Source organism: Stenella coeruleoalba (genome assembly GCF_951394435.1).
Source record: "Stenella coeruleoalba genome assembly, chromosome: 8".
NCBI classification, from domain to species: Eukaryota; Metazoa; Chordata; class Mammalia; order Artiodactyla; family Delphinidae; genus Stenella; species Stenella coeruleoalba.
In genome coordinates, this window is record NC_137154.1 from 46792204 (window position 1) to 46809156 (window position 16953).

General features: G+C 55.6%; 1 protein-coding gene across 2 annotated transcripts in view; it reads left to right on the top strand.

The window, feature by feature from the left end:
- LMO1 (LIM domain only 1) overlaps window positions 1-16125 on the top strand; it is a 40183-nt gene extending 24058 nt beyond the window's left edge. For both annotated transcript variants that reach the window (XM_079928789.1, XM_079928788.1), the window contains 3 exons: window positions 10857-11070; window positions 13853-13978; window positions 15782-16125. In XM_079928789.1, coding sequence (XP_079784915.1) covers window positions 10857-11070; window positions 13853-13978; window positions 15782-15887 — 446 coding nt within the window. In that variant the 3' untranslated portion in view covers window positions 15888-16125. The remainder of the gene's footprint in view (window positions 1-10856; window positions 11071-13852; window positions 13979-15781) is intronic.
- Window positions 16126-16953: the final 828 nt, after the last annotated feature.

Here is a 16953-nt window from a genome sequence, read left to right on the forward strand (position 1 = left end):
TCAACCCTGGGGACACAGTGGTGAACAAGACAGAGCCCCCAAAATAGGCCTTCATGGGGCTTACATTCTTATAATAAAATTCTTAAACATTTTCTTAGGTAAAATCACAAAAAAGTAAAACAGTTACAGATTGTGGTAAAAAACTGAGAAGGAAATGACCAGGGAGTCGTTTAAATAAGGAAATAAAGAGATCAAGACTGGCCTCTCTGAGATGGTATTTAAGCTGAAGCCCCCAAATGAGAAGGAGCCAGGCACATGAAGAGACAAGGAAGGGTGTTCTGGGAAGAGGGGAACAGCAGGTGCAAAGGCCCTGAGGCAGAAGGGAGGTCTGGAGTGTGGCTGAAGCACATTGCGGGTGGAGGGGCAGAGGCCAGACCACATAAGGATACCCTGGGCTTCATGAAGAGTGTGGATGGTATTCCCAGCCCACTGGAAGATAAGGAAGGGTTTCAAGCTGAGCAGTGACCTGACCTACTTTGTTTTGAAAGATTTCTCCAGCTGCTATTTGAAGCTGGATTGTAGATCCTAAACAAGGAGCTGGTGGGGTGCTTAGCTGATAGTGCAGTGAGAGATAGTGGTGGCTCTGGAAATGGAGAGAAGCAGGTGGCACGGGGTGGGGACCAAGCAGGGAAGAGGGGATGAGGATGATGGAAGATCTGAAGATGACTCTGAGTTTCTGGCCTGAGCACCCGGCTGGATGATGGTGTCAGGACTGTGAGGGGAAGCCTGGGTAAGGGTACAGGTTTCGGGGGAGGAGATCTAGAGGCCTATTTTGGATCTGTTGCTTTCTAGATGTGTCTGGGGCTTTACAGAGACAACCTGAGGATGAGAAGAGAAGGCCTACACCCGTGCCGGAGGAGCACACGTCGCAGATAACTATGCACTTAACGTAGGCATCATTCCCTGTGACAAACTCCAAAGAGCACATGCAGCTTCTGATGTTTCAAAGCGCCCCTCAGATTCTGTTTGCAGCTGCTCCCGTGTCTCTCGGTACATTGTCCAGGTCCCCTTCAAGTTATCGACTGGGTCCCCTAAAGCCGTTGCCCAACAGCAGGCTGTGCTGGGTTCGGCTTCCCTCAGCAAGGAAGACCCCTGAGGTACGTGTGGAAACTCCTCAGCCCCTCCATCTCTCCACACTGGAAGGTCCCCGCGGGCTTAGGCATCTGGACCCACCATTCCTCAGGATGTTTGTCTCTGCTAGAACCTGCTGCAGAAATGCCTGCTGCTTCGGACTGCTGCATAGGAAATGGGTCCTCTGGGGGGATACTGGGGACCAGAGGCCCATCCTTCCCCGATTTGTCCCTGTAAGGTGTGTTTCAGAGCTGCCTTCTTTTGGCAGGGCCCAGTTTGGGTCCAAGAAGAAGTTCACTTATCCCATTGCTTAGGAAAAAAAAAGACACGATGCTGCCTCTAGAGAGAGCAGGAAGGGGGTGGGGCATTTCCTGGCCAGCGGCCTGGGTCCAGAGCCCTGCTTGGCCACTCACAGGATGCCCCTGGGCTGGTTGTGTGATTTCCCTGACCTCAGGGTCATGATGAGAGAGAGCCTTAGCGAGTATAAAGCATTTGGCCCGCAGTAGGCATTCGGTGCGAGGTGTTGTCATGTGGTCAAACGCCGCAGTTGTCTGGGGATGGGACTGGACAGTGCTTTCCGTCGGCCTCTACCGTGGTGATCTGCGGAGACCAGGAGGAACTTGGCACTTCAGAGACCGCAAGCGTTTGCTGGACCCCCTTTCAATTTCTTACCTCCAGCTCCCCCCACACCCTCCCCCTCCCCTCATTCACACAGAGCCCCTGGCCGTTGACTGAGGCTCCCTGACTCTTGTGGCTCTGGGTCTGGAGCCACCAGCTCTCCCCTCACAGCCCAGCTCTCCCCAGTGAGGCTTCTTCATCTCTGTCAAGGCTGCGATGCAAACATCTCTGCTCTGCCTCTGCATGGCCTTCCTGCTCCCCTCCCAGCCCCTGTGCTGTCTTTGTCCTTAGATTCTGGTCTGTGTCCCCTTTTCTGGCCCTGCCAGAAGCCCTTTCAAGATCCCACAGCAGCAGGAGCTTCTGAAGGAACAACAGGTGAGAAGCAGTAGCCTGTGACCCACCAGAGCCTGGAGACAGTGCACTGCCTGTCATTCCTCCTGGTCTTAGTCCGGGCCCTGCTCTAAGCTTGCCCCCCTGAGTGCCGCCCTAGCATCACCTGTGTCCAGGCTGCACCGATGCTGCCCCAGCAAACCTTCTTCACCTGGGCTGTTCAGGGAGGTCACGGGGTGTGTTCTGGGTGAGAAACGGAACTCTGGATTCTGGCAGGCCAGGGCTCCAATCCTCCCCCTGCCACCTGTCAGCTGTGTGACCTCGGGTAATGGCCTGAACCTCTCTGGGCCTCTGCCGAATGCGGTAATCATTTAGTGCCTCAGGGTTAAAATGAGGATTCACTGAGACAACAGATGTAGTGAACAGCGGGTAAATGGTGGGTTTTATGAAGAGGCATATAAAGTCTTGACGGAGACTGAGGGTCTCCTTCTTAGGTTTTTGGTGTTGCTGAGGTATCATATATATGCAGTAAAAGGCACAAGTCTCAAATGTTCAGTTCAGTGACGTTTTCTGTTACGTATGCACCCATTTAAACACCACCCAGATCAAGATAAAGGACATATCCAGGACCTCAGCAGGCTTCCCCACACCTCCTGCCAGGTGATGATACACCCCATTATTCTGATGTTGATCACCATGGATCCATTTTCTGTTTGGGAATTACATATAAGTAGAATGATACAGTATCTACCTTTCTGTGTCTGGCTTCTCTTGTTCCGCATTATACTGTCTGATTAATGCACATTGTGGTGTGTACTGGCGATTCATCCTTTATCATTGCTGTGTACTATTCTATTGCATGACCATAGCATAGTTTATTATCCACTTTACTGTTGATGGACATCTGTGTCGTTTTCAGTTTGGGGCTATTATGAAGAAAACTGCTACAAACATCGTCGTACATCTCTTTTGGTGGATGTAAGCTCTCATTTCTGTTGGGCGCGTACCTAGGAAGAGAATTGGGGGGGTCATCAGATGTGCATAAATTTTCTTAGTTGATCGTTTTTAAGCTACTGTGTCCAACATCGTTATAAGTATTTCATATCCATTATCTAATTCAGTCCTCCAAATAATCCTTTAAAGTAGTCTGTTCTCAGTTAGCAGGTGAGTATATTGAGGCAGAGCTGGGGAGTGATGGAGTCAGAATTCCAGCTGAGGCCATCTTGTCTGCAGGGACCACCGTCAGTGTGTACCCGCCTGCCTCTTCTCTCGGAGCCCCTTGAGGGGCACTGCTAGAGTCAAAGGGGCCCGTCCCCCCGCCGTGCTGACCGCCATCCCGGGAGCCAAGCCCCCGAACCCCTAGGGGAGTTGGAGGCTACAGGAACCCCACTTCCCTCCCTCATCAAATCCAATGAGCAGCTACCAGCGAGGGGCTGTGCACAGAGGCGGTAATGAGCGTGCTCTAGGTGGCTGTAGCCGTGCGCTTCAACAGTTGTTCTCGTTGGCTTTTGATTCCAAATGAGTAGGAAATGCTATTAGTTCAGGCCTCGCCTGGTGCGTGGCAAGGCCCTGGGATAGGAGTGCAGTGAGACGAGAAATTGTGGAGATAAAACTGGTGTGAAATGGAGGCCTTCGCACGAGGCTGGATGTGTCCGTGCGAAATGAAGTTACTTCTGAGAAAACGAGATTTAAAGAGATTCTGCAAAATTAGATTACACTTTCAAATTTCCTTATTAAACAGGATTGACGCCGAGGAGGGGCCGCTGGCTGGCTCTGTTTGGGATCCTACTCTGCAGTTCCAGGCCCGGGTGTGGGCCCCGCGCTGGGTACAAGCACCTTGCAGGTGGCAGGGACCCAGACCCTACCCCTCCAGCAGCTGACATGGGTGTGACGATTGTGGGACTCATCACTTCTGGATAATTTCCCCTGCTTTGCCTGGGTCCACGTGGGCGAAACCTCAGGGCTTGCGCTCCTCCATTTCCTGGGGCAAGTGGAATTAAAAACAGAGCACCAGTCTTCTCATTCGTGGGTTTTGTTCAAATCAGAGCTTGGTTTATAGCTACGATCCACTTTTTGGAAGGGTAGTTTTTTAAAAGGCCGTAAGTGTGCATGTGACGGCTCAGGCGTATGTGTGTGTATTTTTACGTGACACCCACGCATGCGTGTCCTTGGATGCAGGGGTCTGTCTTTTCATGCAACTTACTGAGCACCTACCGTATGCTGGCGCTGTGCTGGAGCCTGGAATAAAGCTGTTCTGGGGAGAATAAGCAGACGCAGTCCCGCCTCTCGTGGACCTTGTATGCATGTGTGTGATGACACGTATGTGTGAAAGTGTGTGTGCAGCTGTGTATGTTTGCACGTGTGACCTACATGTGCATACCTTCTGTGTCTCCTAATCTCTGTGATGTCTTCCTCCCCGGTCTACTAGCGTCTCAAGGTAAGCAGTGCACCACCTGGCATCAGAGCAGTTTAGTCCAGTACTCGGACCCTGAAGACAAGCTGCCAGGGTTCAAATCCCAGCTCTGTCTCATTCTGTGTGACCCATGACAAGTCACAACCTTTCTTGTGCCTTAGTTTTCCCATTGTTAAAATGGGAATAGGTTTCATCTGGAAGGGTATTTGCTGGTTTCTGTGATGAAAGAGGTGCATTTAATGCAAGGTCTTATCCTACATACGCCTGAGGACATCCTTAGAAGTACAAGCTAGAATCATTCCCACTGTGCAGCTGGGGAGACAGACAGGCCTTGAGAGCCACAGTGATTTATCCAGGATCAAGAACAGGGCTCCACACAGGAGGCCGGACAGGAGCTGATCCATGGAGCCCCTGCTCTATCTGCCTGCAGGAGTGCAGGTGCCCCACACCAGCAGCGGAGCCTAGGACAGGCTCAGGGGGGAAAACGTGTCAACAGTAGACAGGAATGGGGCCTGTGTGGTACCTGTCTCATAAAGCAGTTGTGAGCTGAGCACTGCTCAGTGTTCAGTCAGTGATATCTCCCTGCAGAATGCCCTTAGCCCCCAGAAGAGTCCAGCCCAGGCTCCCTGCCTGTCCCCCAGTGTGAGAAAAGGAAGCCCCAGCACTGTGCTGGGCAGCTGTGTTTTGCTGTGTGGGCATGGATTTGGAACAGTACTGAGGCGTATGGGGAGATGATGAGAAATCCCAAGCCTACACCTGCCTGTGCCCCAGGCCTCCCAGGGCACACAGAGGGACCTGCCCTGAACTGTCGCCCCCTGAGCTGCCACAGCCCCCTTCTCCTCTGACTGTCCCTGAAGCAGCCTGTGGGACAGATGGGGCTGACCTCCTGCACACATTTGCAGTGGCCACTAGACTATCCTTTGGGTAAGGCTGGACACTAACCAGTGCCTGCGTGACTTGAACCATGGTTGCACATTCAAATCGGGTAATATCCTCCAAATGTGCCCATCACTGTTGTAGCAGCCTGAGATGGAGCTGTGACTAAGGTCATCCTTCCCCATGTGCTGAATGGGGTGACACCAATCAGAGCTAACTTTTGACTGGCAGGTTCGGTTAGTCCTGAGCACTTCACACGTATTAGCTCCTGGATCCCTCATGGAAACTCTATGAGGGCTCTTCTCATATTCATTTTATAACAGAGAGGTACAGAGGAGTTAAGGTCATATAGTCAAAGGTGTCAGATAAACCCAAACTGAAGGAAACTCCATAATAACTGGCCCGTACTCTTCAAAAATGCTAGTGTCTTGAAACACAAAGAAAGGCTTAGGAATTCTTCCAGATTTAAGTAGACTGAACTTGACAGCTGAACGAAATGCGTGATCCAGACTTGTATTTTGCTATAAAAGATATTGGGGGAACTGATGAAATCTGAATGGATAGATAATAGTATTAGATCAATGATAATTTCCTGGTTTGGATCATTGTACTGGAGTTCCGTGAGAGAATGTCCTTGCTCTCAGGAAATCAAACCAAAGTATATATGGGTATAGGGGCTTCATGTCTGAAACCAACTCTCAGATGAGTCAGGAAAAGAATTATAGGAAGGGAGGGAGGGAGGGAGGTAGATGGATAGATAAACAGAGAAGGATAAAGCAAGTATGGCAACATGTTCATATTTAGAGAATCAGGGTAAAGGGTATACAGGAATTCTTTCTATTCTTGCGAAATCTGGAAGTTTGAAATGTCAAGATAAAAAGTTAAAAGAGCAAAAAAACAAGTGTCAGAACAGGAAAGGCATCCCAGGGTGCATGTTAACAATACACCAGTTCCTGTTTGTTGGTCCCAGCTGGCCGCCAGACCCTGTGCTGTGACTTCCTCTGCAGAACCTTATTCTACCCTCACTATAGTCTGGTGGAGGGAGACTAGTATGGCCCCATTTCACAGATGACAGTTGGAAAGGTAAAGGGGTTTGTGCCAAGCCCTCCAGCTACTTGGGACAGTTCCCAGATTGGAAAGTAGGTTCTCTGAGTTCAAAGTCTGTGCTCTTAGCCTCAACTCCACTGCTGACTCTGACCTTTGGGGAAGAGTGGGACAGGCAGGACAAGGCATTTCTTCCTGGAGCAATGGCGGAGGGAAGGCTCTAGGGCAGAAGCAAATGAGATCCATTTGCAGGGGGGAAAGGGATATTATTCCTGGGATTCTACAGGGAGCAGAGCCAGCAGTGCCATGCAGGGGGTGCTGGCACGTGGGAGGGGGCCTCGAGTGCCAGGTAGAGTTCCCAGTGGTGGCCACGGTGGCTTCCAGCAGGAGAGCCACAGGGCACGACCTGACATGGGGCTGGATGGGGTGGGCATTCTGTGGAGGAGGACCTGCCTCAGAGGAGCTCACTGTGAGCAGAGGAAGTGCGGCACAGCCGGGCTCAGTGTGCTGTCCAAACTGGAGGCACGGGTGGGACCGGGAGCCGGTGGCCTTGGCACCTTAGAGAAGTCCCATCTGAGGGACACGCTGTCCTGGGATAGGTGGGCAGGAGTTGCTGAGGACTTGGGTCTGGCCTGGCAGACCACTCTCGAGGATGCGGGAAGAGCTGAATGACCTCTGGCAGTGCCTCCCGGTCACCGGGACTGTCTGGCTTTTCCCCAGATTAAAGAGCTGAGGGTAAGTGTCTGGCAGCCGGATGAGTCAGACTGGGAGGCTGCCTCCTTCCACCATCAGCCCGCCCAGGGGAGAGGCGGGGTAGGAGTCTGGCCCATCTCCTCGCAAATGTCGTCCCCCTCACACCCCGAGATTTGGGGGAACACATGGGCTGAGTGAACTGGTTTATTTTGCTGGGTCCCGCGTGTTGCGTCTGAGCGTGAGCCCAGACGCGCAGGCAGGGGCAAGCATCGTCCATTGTAAAATGTCAGTGTTTTCATGAGTGAGTAGTAATTACTGGGTAATGCTTTAAAACCTTTCCTGAAGGAGCGCGAAGCTGTTTTTTTCTAAAGTCGGGAGTACGTTAAAAGGATTACCATGTAGATTTGATTTTTAGATAACACTAAAATGGATCCCAAATGGACTTCAGCAAAGGGATGCTATCTCCTTAATGGAAAGTGCATGGCCCGAGGCTCAGCTCCCAGAGCCGGGCAGGGGAAGGAGGGAGGGAAGAGGTGTCTGCAGGGCCGACAGGCAGGCTGGGTGGGAGCTGGGGAGGCAGGACAGGAAGGGAGAACCCAGACCCTCTGGGGAACATCTTGCTCTATTTGGGAGAAGGAGATTATAGGTGCCCCCCTTAAAGGCCCTTCACCTTTCCAGGAGTGTTTTCAAGTCTCCTGGACTAGCCCAATGAGGGCAAACAGCGTGGGTGCTTGGTAAAAAAGGGAGGGGTGAGTCAGACTTCTCCCAGGACCTCAGCCTTCCCAGGCGAAGAAAGCTCATGGTCCCCAGATGCTCTGGGACCTCCTCAGCCAGGCTGGGCCTGGTGTTCCGTGTCTCAGTGGACATCAGACACTGGCAGAAGCCATGTGGCTTCTTAAAGAACCCAGGACCCAGGAAGCAGAGTCCAGCACCCTAAAGCAGTGTATTCAGGCCTTACAGAGCACTTGCTGTATGCCAGGCGGGGGACCTGGGACAGCGTGTGGCTTTGCTCCCCGCATCCTCCCTGCATCCTCTAGGTGCTCGGTCCCACTGGTGATGGAATTACCGGCTACCATGTGGTCCACAGCCCTGCAGGCTCAGCCTCTCTAGGAGCCAGGCCAGGCGGAAGATGGAGCAGGACAGACGCTCCTAGTGCTGGGATCCCCCTTCATTTGGGGGCATAACTTAGTGGGCCAGATGTATCCCCTGAGTAATGATGTTCCAGCCACTCACCCCCCTCCCAGTGATAGCACAAGTATAGAGCCCTGGGAGGGCTCAGGGCTGCTGGGAAGGGAGCCAGGCCTGCTGCTAGCCCTGGGGAGCAAGGGGAAAATCAGCCGTGAGGGGACTAGAGAGAGGCTTGGTCTGGGGTTTTCCAAGCTGGAATGTATATGCATAGCTATGCTGGCTGGGCGCGCCTTCCACAGGCCCCAGGGACAGTAGTTTTACCCTGGGAGCCCCCAGACCTTTCCATATCCAGCTCTTTGAACCCCTCCCCCATTTGATCCCTGTAGGCCAGGCCTAGGAAGGAGCGTCTCAGGCCCCCCTTAGCTCTCGGGTGGGCCTGCTCCCCAGCGGCCTCTCCGGGCTCCCCTGAGCTCTGTGACCAGGCTGGCCCCTGTCAGAGGAGACACAGGCGGGCCTGAGCCCCCTCACTCTCTCAGACCAATTAACCTGTAGAGCTGCATTAAGGAAATTAGGCAGCAAACTCCCCAGCTAGCAGATGGGCCCCGCGGGCACTGGAGGAGGGAGGATGCGCTGCCTCCTTCCTGCCCTCACCTGTCCTGCTGCTCCCGGGTGCTGGGGGGCCGCCCCCTCTCCAAGAGAAGTCTGAGGAGGCAGCGAGGCTGAGACAGAGCATAGGAAGGAGGAAGAACCCCAGAGGCCAGCTTGATCAGTGGCTTACACTAGCTCTTTGGACTGTCTGGGCCTCAGTTCCCCCATGTGTAGAATGAGAGCATTTGCCTGTATGAACTCTGGGGGCCCCTCTCACCTGACCTCTGTGGATTCTGAGACTGAGGTTCTTTGGAAGCTGGTTCTCTCCTGGAGCCTGAGGAAGGGTCACAACCCAGAAGAGGGAAGGGAAAGGAAGCAGCTCTGACTCCGGGCTGGGGGCAGTGAGGGGGAGGGAGGGAGAGGAGGAATGCCAGGGAACAGGAGCTGAACCCAGAGCCCTGAAGAGTGCAGGAGTCCTGTGGAGACCTTGGGCCCAGGGGGAGGGAGTCTTCGGGGGCTTGCTGGAAAACGAGGAGGCAGGAGGGCGTGGGCTGTTCCCCCCAGCGGTGACCCCTCAACCCATCTGAGCCCTTGTGAGGGTCAATTAGACTTAGACAAGTGCAAGGCAACCCCACCATCCAGCTGGGCTCTGAGACTCTCCGCACTTCCCTCCAAGCCTAGTCTTCACCACGCTCGAGCCTCAGGACTCCACATGGATGTCCAGGTTCCCAGACAACATCTGTCCCCACCTCCTTCTCAACTGCCCCTCCCTATGGCCTCAGGGCCGGGGGCTAGGAGCCTGTGCCTCTGTGCACACACATGCCCACGCCTGCACACCTTGCCTGTGTGCACGGGGTATGCGTGAGTGTACATGCTTGCCTGGTGGGAGGTCTGCCCCTCCCTCCGGTCAAGGCTATGCTGAGATTCCTGTCTTTTGTACTTACCACTTCCTTGTATGTCGGGAAGCTCATATGGGCCCTGGGAGAGGGCCAGTGTCTCCAAGATTCTTATCCTGGTAGGATGAGCAAGGATGCTGGGTCACCGGTGCTCCCCTTCCTCAGGCTAGGGCAGGTAGGAAGTTTGAATCTAGCTAGAAACATTCCTGAGGAAAGTGTCAACTAGGCCAGGCCCAGCTACCTCCCCAAGCATTGACCAGGAGTTCCAGAGCTCCTGCTGCCCCCTGGGAGTATCACAGGGGCATCTCACTTTCTTCTTTTTTTTTATTTTTTAAATTTTATTTATTTTTGGCTGCATTGGGTCTTCGTTGCTGCGTGCGGGCTTTCTCTAGTCGCAGCGAGCAGGGGCTACTCTTCGTTGCGCTGCGTAGGCTTCTCATTACGGTGGCTTCTCTTGTTGTAGAGCACCGGCTCTAGGCACGCGGGCTTCAGTAGTTGCGGCGTGGGGGCTCAGTAGTTGCGGTGTGGGGGCTCAGTAGTTGTGGCTCGCAGGCTCTAGAGTGCAGGCTCAGCAGTTGTGGCGCACGGGCTCAGTTGCTCCGCGGCATGTGGGATCTTCCCGGACCAGGTATTGAACCCATGTCCCCTGCATTGGCAGGCGGATTCTTAACCACTGCGCCACCGGGGAAGCCCTCACTTTCTTCTTGACGCCTCCGTAATCAAGAGGCTGTAGCCTGACGTGTTAGGTTAAAATGGTCAAGCACACAGCAGTGTGAGGAAGTCTTGAGGTGGCAAAAAGATCTGGGGGTTCTAGTGGACCCCAAGCCCGAGATTCCATTCTCAGGGCTGCCGAAAGAGCCAATGGATGGTGGCTGCATGAGGAGACCTACCGTGGATCCCACGGCACAGGGGGCAGTGGCTGGAAGGAGAGGAACAACTCAGGAGGCAGACCTGAGGACTAGCTGTGTGCCCTGCAGCAGAGCAGATGCGGGGCTCCCGCCGCTTCTGGAGGACCTTCACGGGGCAGGGGAGGAGGCCGTGCCATGCAGGCCACCCAGGGCGGGACCCAGGCCCAGGGGAGGCAGCTGCTGGGGAGACAGGGAGGGCTCCTGGAAGGGGGCAGCAGAGAGAAGCAGAGGGATGTACCCTGAGGTGGGAGGCGCAGGGCCCACCATGTCCATCTGTCTGTCCATCCGCAGGTATGCCGATGCTCTCCGTCCAGCCCAAAGGGAAGCAGAAGGGCTGCGCAGGCTGCAACCGCAAGATCAAAGACCGCTACCTGCTGAAGGCGCTGGACAAGTACTGGCACGAGGACTGCCTCAAGTGCGCCTGCTGTGACTGCCGCCTGGGCGAGGTGGGCTCCACGCTCTACACCAAGGCCAACCTCATCCTGTGCCGGCGCGACTACCTGAGGTGGGCGGCCTCCCACCCCATCCGCCCCCCAGCCCTTCTGCTCAGAAAGCCCCATCCTCCAAGGCTGGCACCGCTCTGCCCTGCTCTAGCCCCAGCATCCTGCCTGCACTCATCCCCGCCCCTGCCCTGCCCCTTGGACTCAGTGCCCAGCACGGGTCCTGGGCGGGCACATCTGTTACCATTGGGCACCCAAGAGAAGCTTCCCGAGGGCACCGGTGTGGCTCTGGCCCTGCCTTTGCCAGGTGCTTTTGACCCACCCCGTCCCTGAAATCTGGGAAGGGACGCCCTGGAGGGGCTTCCAGGAGCAGGTGGGGAAGCTCTGACTTCCCTGGGCCCCTCTGGCCTGACGGTCTCCTTCTCAATCTCCCCAGGGCCCAGCTCCCCATCTTCCAGGTGGGCCCTGGGATTAAACACCCCCACGCCTGGGGAGCCTGGTAGGTAGCCAGACCCTAGAAGAGCTGCTGATGCTGGAACTTAAAGACCTGGGTTTGAACTAGTCCTGAACCTCTTCCCCCACCTCAGGTTACCCCTCTGTGAATGGTGAAAAGACTACTGCTTCCCCTCCTGGCATTCCTCAGAGCTCTGACCCACCCTCCTCCACAACCTGGATCCTGTTCCCCGGGGCTCCTCCTCCCCAGTTAACCCTCCCTCAGGCCATCTATGACATCAGCAAGGCTGGAAGGAGGCCACAAAGCAGGGGCCTGGCTGAGACCCAACATCTGCATTTGGCTCCCATGCAGGCTGCTGGGTGGCGGCAGGGCCTTGCGGGGAAGGAAGGCCCATCGCATTAATTAGTAGGTCACGGCCAGGCTTCTTGGGGCTCCCTCTGCTCAGGACTGGGCATGTCGGGGGGTAGGGGGGGAGGGCGGGGTCATCAGCAGAGGCTCCCCTATTTCCCCGAAGAGCCTAAGATTTACCTGCCTGCACCTTCTCTTTTAACTTCTGCCTTTGCAGGAGTTTTTTTTTTTTTAAGTGGTGCTATAAACCAGGATGTGTGACTCAGTGCTCCTGACTGGGGCTGGAGGAGAGATGCTGAGGCCAGGAGGAGGGGTTAAGGATGCTTCTGGGGACTCACCCCTCGGCAACCTGGAAGGGGTCTCCGGGTCTGGAGGTTTAGGATATCACCTGGGGGCTGAACCTACCAGGTTGAGGGGAGGTGACAGACCATCTGACGAGTCCACAGGACCTGGAGAGGGACGACCACAGTACAGGGTGGGCTCATCTACAGAGCTGATGCGCCCCCAAGCATCCTGGGCCCTGCCAGCTACCGGAGCCTGAAGGTATTCTCCCGGACGCTGGCAGAGGCTCAGGAATGACTTCGGGGCCTGGTGGGCCAGTGGGCCGGGGTGGACGTGGGTGCGGGGCTTCCTTGAGCTGCTCAGCCCCTGAGAATGGCTGTCCAGAGCCTGCCTCTCTGCAGTCACTTCTCATTGGACTGGTGGCCAGAAAGGCCCCTCTTGGCAAGCAGATGCTGTTGGCCCGGCCTTTGTCTGCCTTAATCTGAGCCACCAGGCAGCTCAGGCTGATGAATAATGGAGCCAAGCTCATCTGCAGGCGCCCGCGCTTGAGCTGGACAAATCAGGGATTAGAGGGCCTCCCGCCCGCCTCTCAGCCCCCTTGCCTCACTTGGGGCTTGCGCTGCCAGTCTGCAGAGCAGAGGCCTGGCTGGCTCAGACCCCTGGAACATTCAGCCAAGGACTGGCCTACATGGGGAAGGAGTGAGTTCCCCGTCCTTAGAGCTTTGCAACCAGCAGCTAAGAGGAGGGGTGCCTGCCCCAAAGAGGCGTCGTGCCAGTTGGCCTTGGGACTTCCTTTTGGCGTCAGTCCTGTTTTAGAAGCACCTTTGAACAGGATCATCTAGTCCAGCCTTCCCATTTTAAAGAAGGATAAACTGAGGTTCAAGAAAAGGGAGTTAGGGCTTCCCTGGTGGCGCAGTGGTTGAGAGTTCGCCTGCCGATGCAGGGGGCACAGGTTCGTGCCCCAGTCCGGGAGGATCCCACATGCCGCGGAGCGGCTGGGCCCGTGAGCCATGGCTGCTGAGCCTGCGCGTCCGGAGCCTGTGCTCCACAACGGGAGAGGCCACGACAGTGAGAGGCCCGCGTACCGCAAAAAAAAAAAAAAAAAAAGGGAGTTAGGCAAGTCACACCATGAGTTGGTAGCAGAAAGACCACCCCATAGGGTTGTTGTCAAGATTAAATGAGTTGATCTTTGGAGAGTCCTTAGAACAGTGCCTGGCACATAGCAAACGCTACATAGGCATTAACTAAAGGGGCTGTGACTGAGAGGTTACGGTTTTCACAACAAGCTTGTGAAGAATGCATTATGGTCCCCATTTTACGGTTGAAATAAATGAGGCTCAGAGAGACTCGGTAACTTGCCTGAGGACACACAGCCCATGATCAGCAGACTGTCTCTAAATTCAGGCTTGTGTGAGTCTGGAGTCCTTGCTCAGGGCCCAGCCCAGTGTTCTTCCGGTGACCTCAGGTGCTTGAGGGACACCAGTGGAAGCCTGGGAGGGGGCATTGTCAGTGAAGCCGGGGGACGGGCAGTGTCAGCCAACACCTGGGTCCCCAGAGTCTCCTTCCTGGGTGAATGCGCCAATTTCTCTGAAGCCTTCTCTCTTAGCAGAATCTAGACACTGTCACCTGTGCTCCTTCCCTCTTGCCCAGGCCCACCTGCTGAACCAGGGGGAGGGCAGGTGGGGCCCTGGATGGAGGCAACTCCCCTGCCCCCCACACCACCCCAACAGGTGCCTGAGCCCTTTGCACCCTTCCCTCTGCAGGCTCTTCGGCACCACAGGAAACTGCGCTGCCTGCAGCAAGCTGATTCCAGCCTTCGAGATGGTGATGCGGGCCCGGGACAATGTATATCACCTCGACTGCTTCGCCTGCCAGCTCTGCAACCAGAGGTGAGTGCTGGCCCGTAACAGACCCAACACACTCAGCAGACCCCAGCCGACACCTGCTGCCACAGACCAGGAGTGCCATGGAGGCATGCATGCAAATGCGGGTTCTGTGTGTGCATGTTGTTGTGAGCATGTATGTTCATGCGTGTGTTTTATGTACACCTGAGCCCTGTAGCCAAATGTGTGCCCTCCGATACCGCATGTACATGTTTGTGGAGTACAAGCTCTGTGCAAATGTAATGGACGGGGCCATGCATGAGCTGTGTGCAGTGTGTGTAGTGTCCATGCATTTATTTTTTTTATATATTTATTATTTATTTTTGGCTGCATTGGGTCTTCATTGCTGCGCACAGGCTTTCTCTAGTTGTGGCGAGTGGGGGCTCTTCGTTGCGGTGCGCGGGCTTCTCATTGTGGTGGCTTCTTTTCGTTGCAGAGCCCTGGCTCTAGGCACATGGGCTTCAGTGGTTGTGGCATGTGGGCTCAGTAGTTGTGGCTCGCGGGCTCTAGAGTGCAGACTCAGTAGTTGTGGCACACAGGCTTAGTTGCTCCGCGGCATATGGGATCTTCCCGGACCAGGGCTCGAACCCGTGTCCCCTGCATTGGCAGGTGGATTCTTAACCACTGCGCCACCAGAGGAGTCCCATGCATGTATTGTGCATGCATGTTTTAAACGTGTGAGCACAAGGGTTCTGTATGCATGTCCTGTGCCGTGTGTGTGTGCTACATGCAGGAGCACGCATGGACATTCCAGCGAAAAAGGGTTCCCAGACCTGGAGGGTGAAATCCCCCTGGGGAACGGTCACTCATTTCTGTGATTCTGGTTCCAGCCCAGCCTTGTTTCTGGTCTTTTGGCCCCTACTTTGTGCCCCGAGCCCCATGGGAGACCCTAGGGCCCTAAGGAGCCAGAGCGCTTCAACCCTGGCTGGGGGCCGGGCCCCGGGCCCCAGAAGGCAGGCCCTTTTCTCAGGAGCCCCCAGGTGAGGAAGGAGTTCATACAAGTGTTCCCAGAGAGTGAGGTCCAGAGGGACCTGCAGGGAGTGCTGGTTTGGCTGGGACTCTGCCCGGACCTACTGCCGGGAGGGCTCGGTGAAGTTGCAGCGCCACCTGGTGGTTGAAGTGGGATCTGCTGGGACTGAGCCTGTGACCCTGGGGTCCCACTACAGGCCTCAGACACCCTGGGCACGTCTTTGTGGGAAGGGCTGAGTCCTCCAGCGCTTGAGGAGGACCGAGAGGGGCAGAGAGGCAAAGCAGGGCCTTCTTTGGGTTCGAGGGAAGATGATGGGACAGCGTCACCTCCTCCTGGAAGGATGTTCCCGGAAACCCACAGATCCTGTTTAGAGGAAGAGTGCCCTTCCCTGAGCCATTTCCTTAAGCTGGGGAGGGGAACAGAGGGTTGGAAAAGCCAGCCGTTTTATCCCTTCCTCGTGCTCCATCTTTGCCTCTCTCCTTCCCTCTCCTCCGTTGGTCTTCTCCTATTTCTTTGTTCCTCCGCCCTTTCTCCCTCTCTGGCACTGAGGTACATTATTTCTACACCTGCCCTCCGACCCCAGCCCCGCCCCCACCTCCACAGGAGCTCTGACTATGTGGAAGGGCTGTGGCCCGGGCTTATCTGTGTGTCTTACGCCCCAGGCTGCAGGGCCTGGCCGAGAGACTTTCAGGGATCCCCTCTGGAAAGCTCGAGGAGCAGGCTCCCCGGGACCTCACTTCCCACACGTCCACTTCCTGGGCCGGGCGGGGTCCTGTCTGGAGCCGTCACCGTCCACTGGGACCCCTCCATGGCCTCTCTCTCCTGCTTGGATTTTCCAGATTTTGTGTGGGAGACAAATTCTTCCTGAAGAACAACATGATCTTGTGTCAGATGGACTATGAGGAGGGGCAGCTCAATGGCACCTTTGAGCCCCAGGTTCAGTGACGCCCGGCGCCTGGCCGCCCGGCCCGTCCGTCCGCCCGCCCGCCTGCCCACCCGCCCGGCTGGCCAGCCGCTCTCCTGCCGATTACAGCTCCTCTGTCCTCGATGGGAGGAAGGGCCCTTCCTCCAGCGCCGCCCGTCTGTGTGTGACCCCTCCTGGGGCCAGGCTGGGCCTGTACAGTCTGTCTTCTGTATATAAATGGGAACATTTATTTTATGAGAAATGTAATGCGATTTTATTACTGGCGTGGATTAAACTTATGAATGTTTCCGGGGAGGTTATTCTGCATTGATCACGTGACTGACACAGACCTGGGGCCCCTCCCCTTGGCTTGGGAGTAAAACAAGACCCTCCCCTTGGTCCTTGGGGGGGGGGGTGCCTGGGGCTCTCGTGTATGCCGTCGCCGGCAGGGTGGCTCCAGGTGGGCTTTGGCGGGAACAAGCTGGAGGGGAGGGGACAACCCCAAGCACCCCCTGAGCCAGAAGGTGGGGCTAGGGTGTCCTCCCCCTCCCCTGGCAGAGCATATATCCTGGCCCCCAAGATGAAAACCTCCCTTCCCTGGGCTCCTGTGTTACATCCACCATTGAAACCCCCCAGACTGCCCAGACAGGGACCCAGCTCTGGCTGCCTCCATGGTAGGACCCCAAATCCTGAGCTCCCTGCTATGGGAGCACCATTCTTAAACCCCTCTTAACCTTCATGGGGACGGACAGCATTTGCTGTCTCTTCCTTACAGCCTGGGCCCAACCTGGGGCCTGCCTTCCTGCTCCCCTGGATGAGTGAGGACAGTTCTGTTTCCCTGTTAACTCAGCCCACGCAGGCGGGAGGTTTTCGTTCATTCCGTCGGCAAATCTGTCTGTCTCAGCCCTGCGCTGCAAGTACCAGACACAAGGATGAATCATGGACTGGACACAGTCCGTGCCCTTGAGGAGAAGGGGGAAAGCCAGGAAAACAAACAGAGCACATCAAGGTGAGGATGAACACCACACCATGGGGAGACCTGGGACAGGCTGGTTCCCTCCAGCAGACGTGGGACCATTTGTGACGACTGCAGAGTCAGACAAGTCA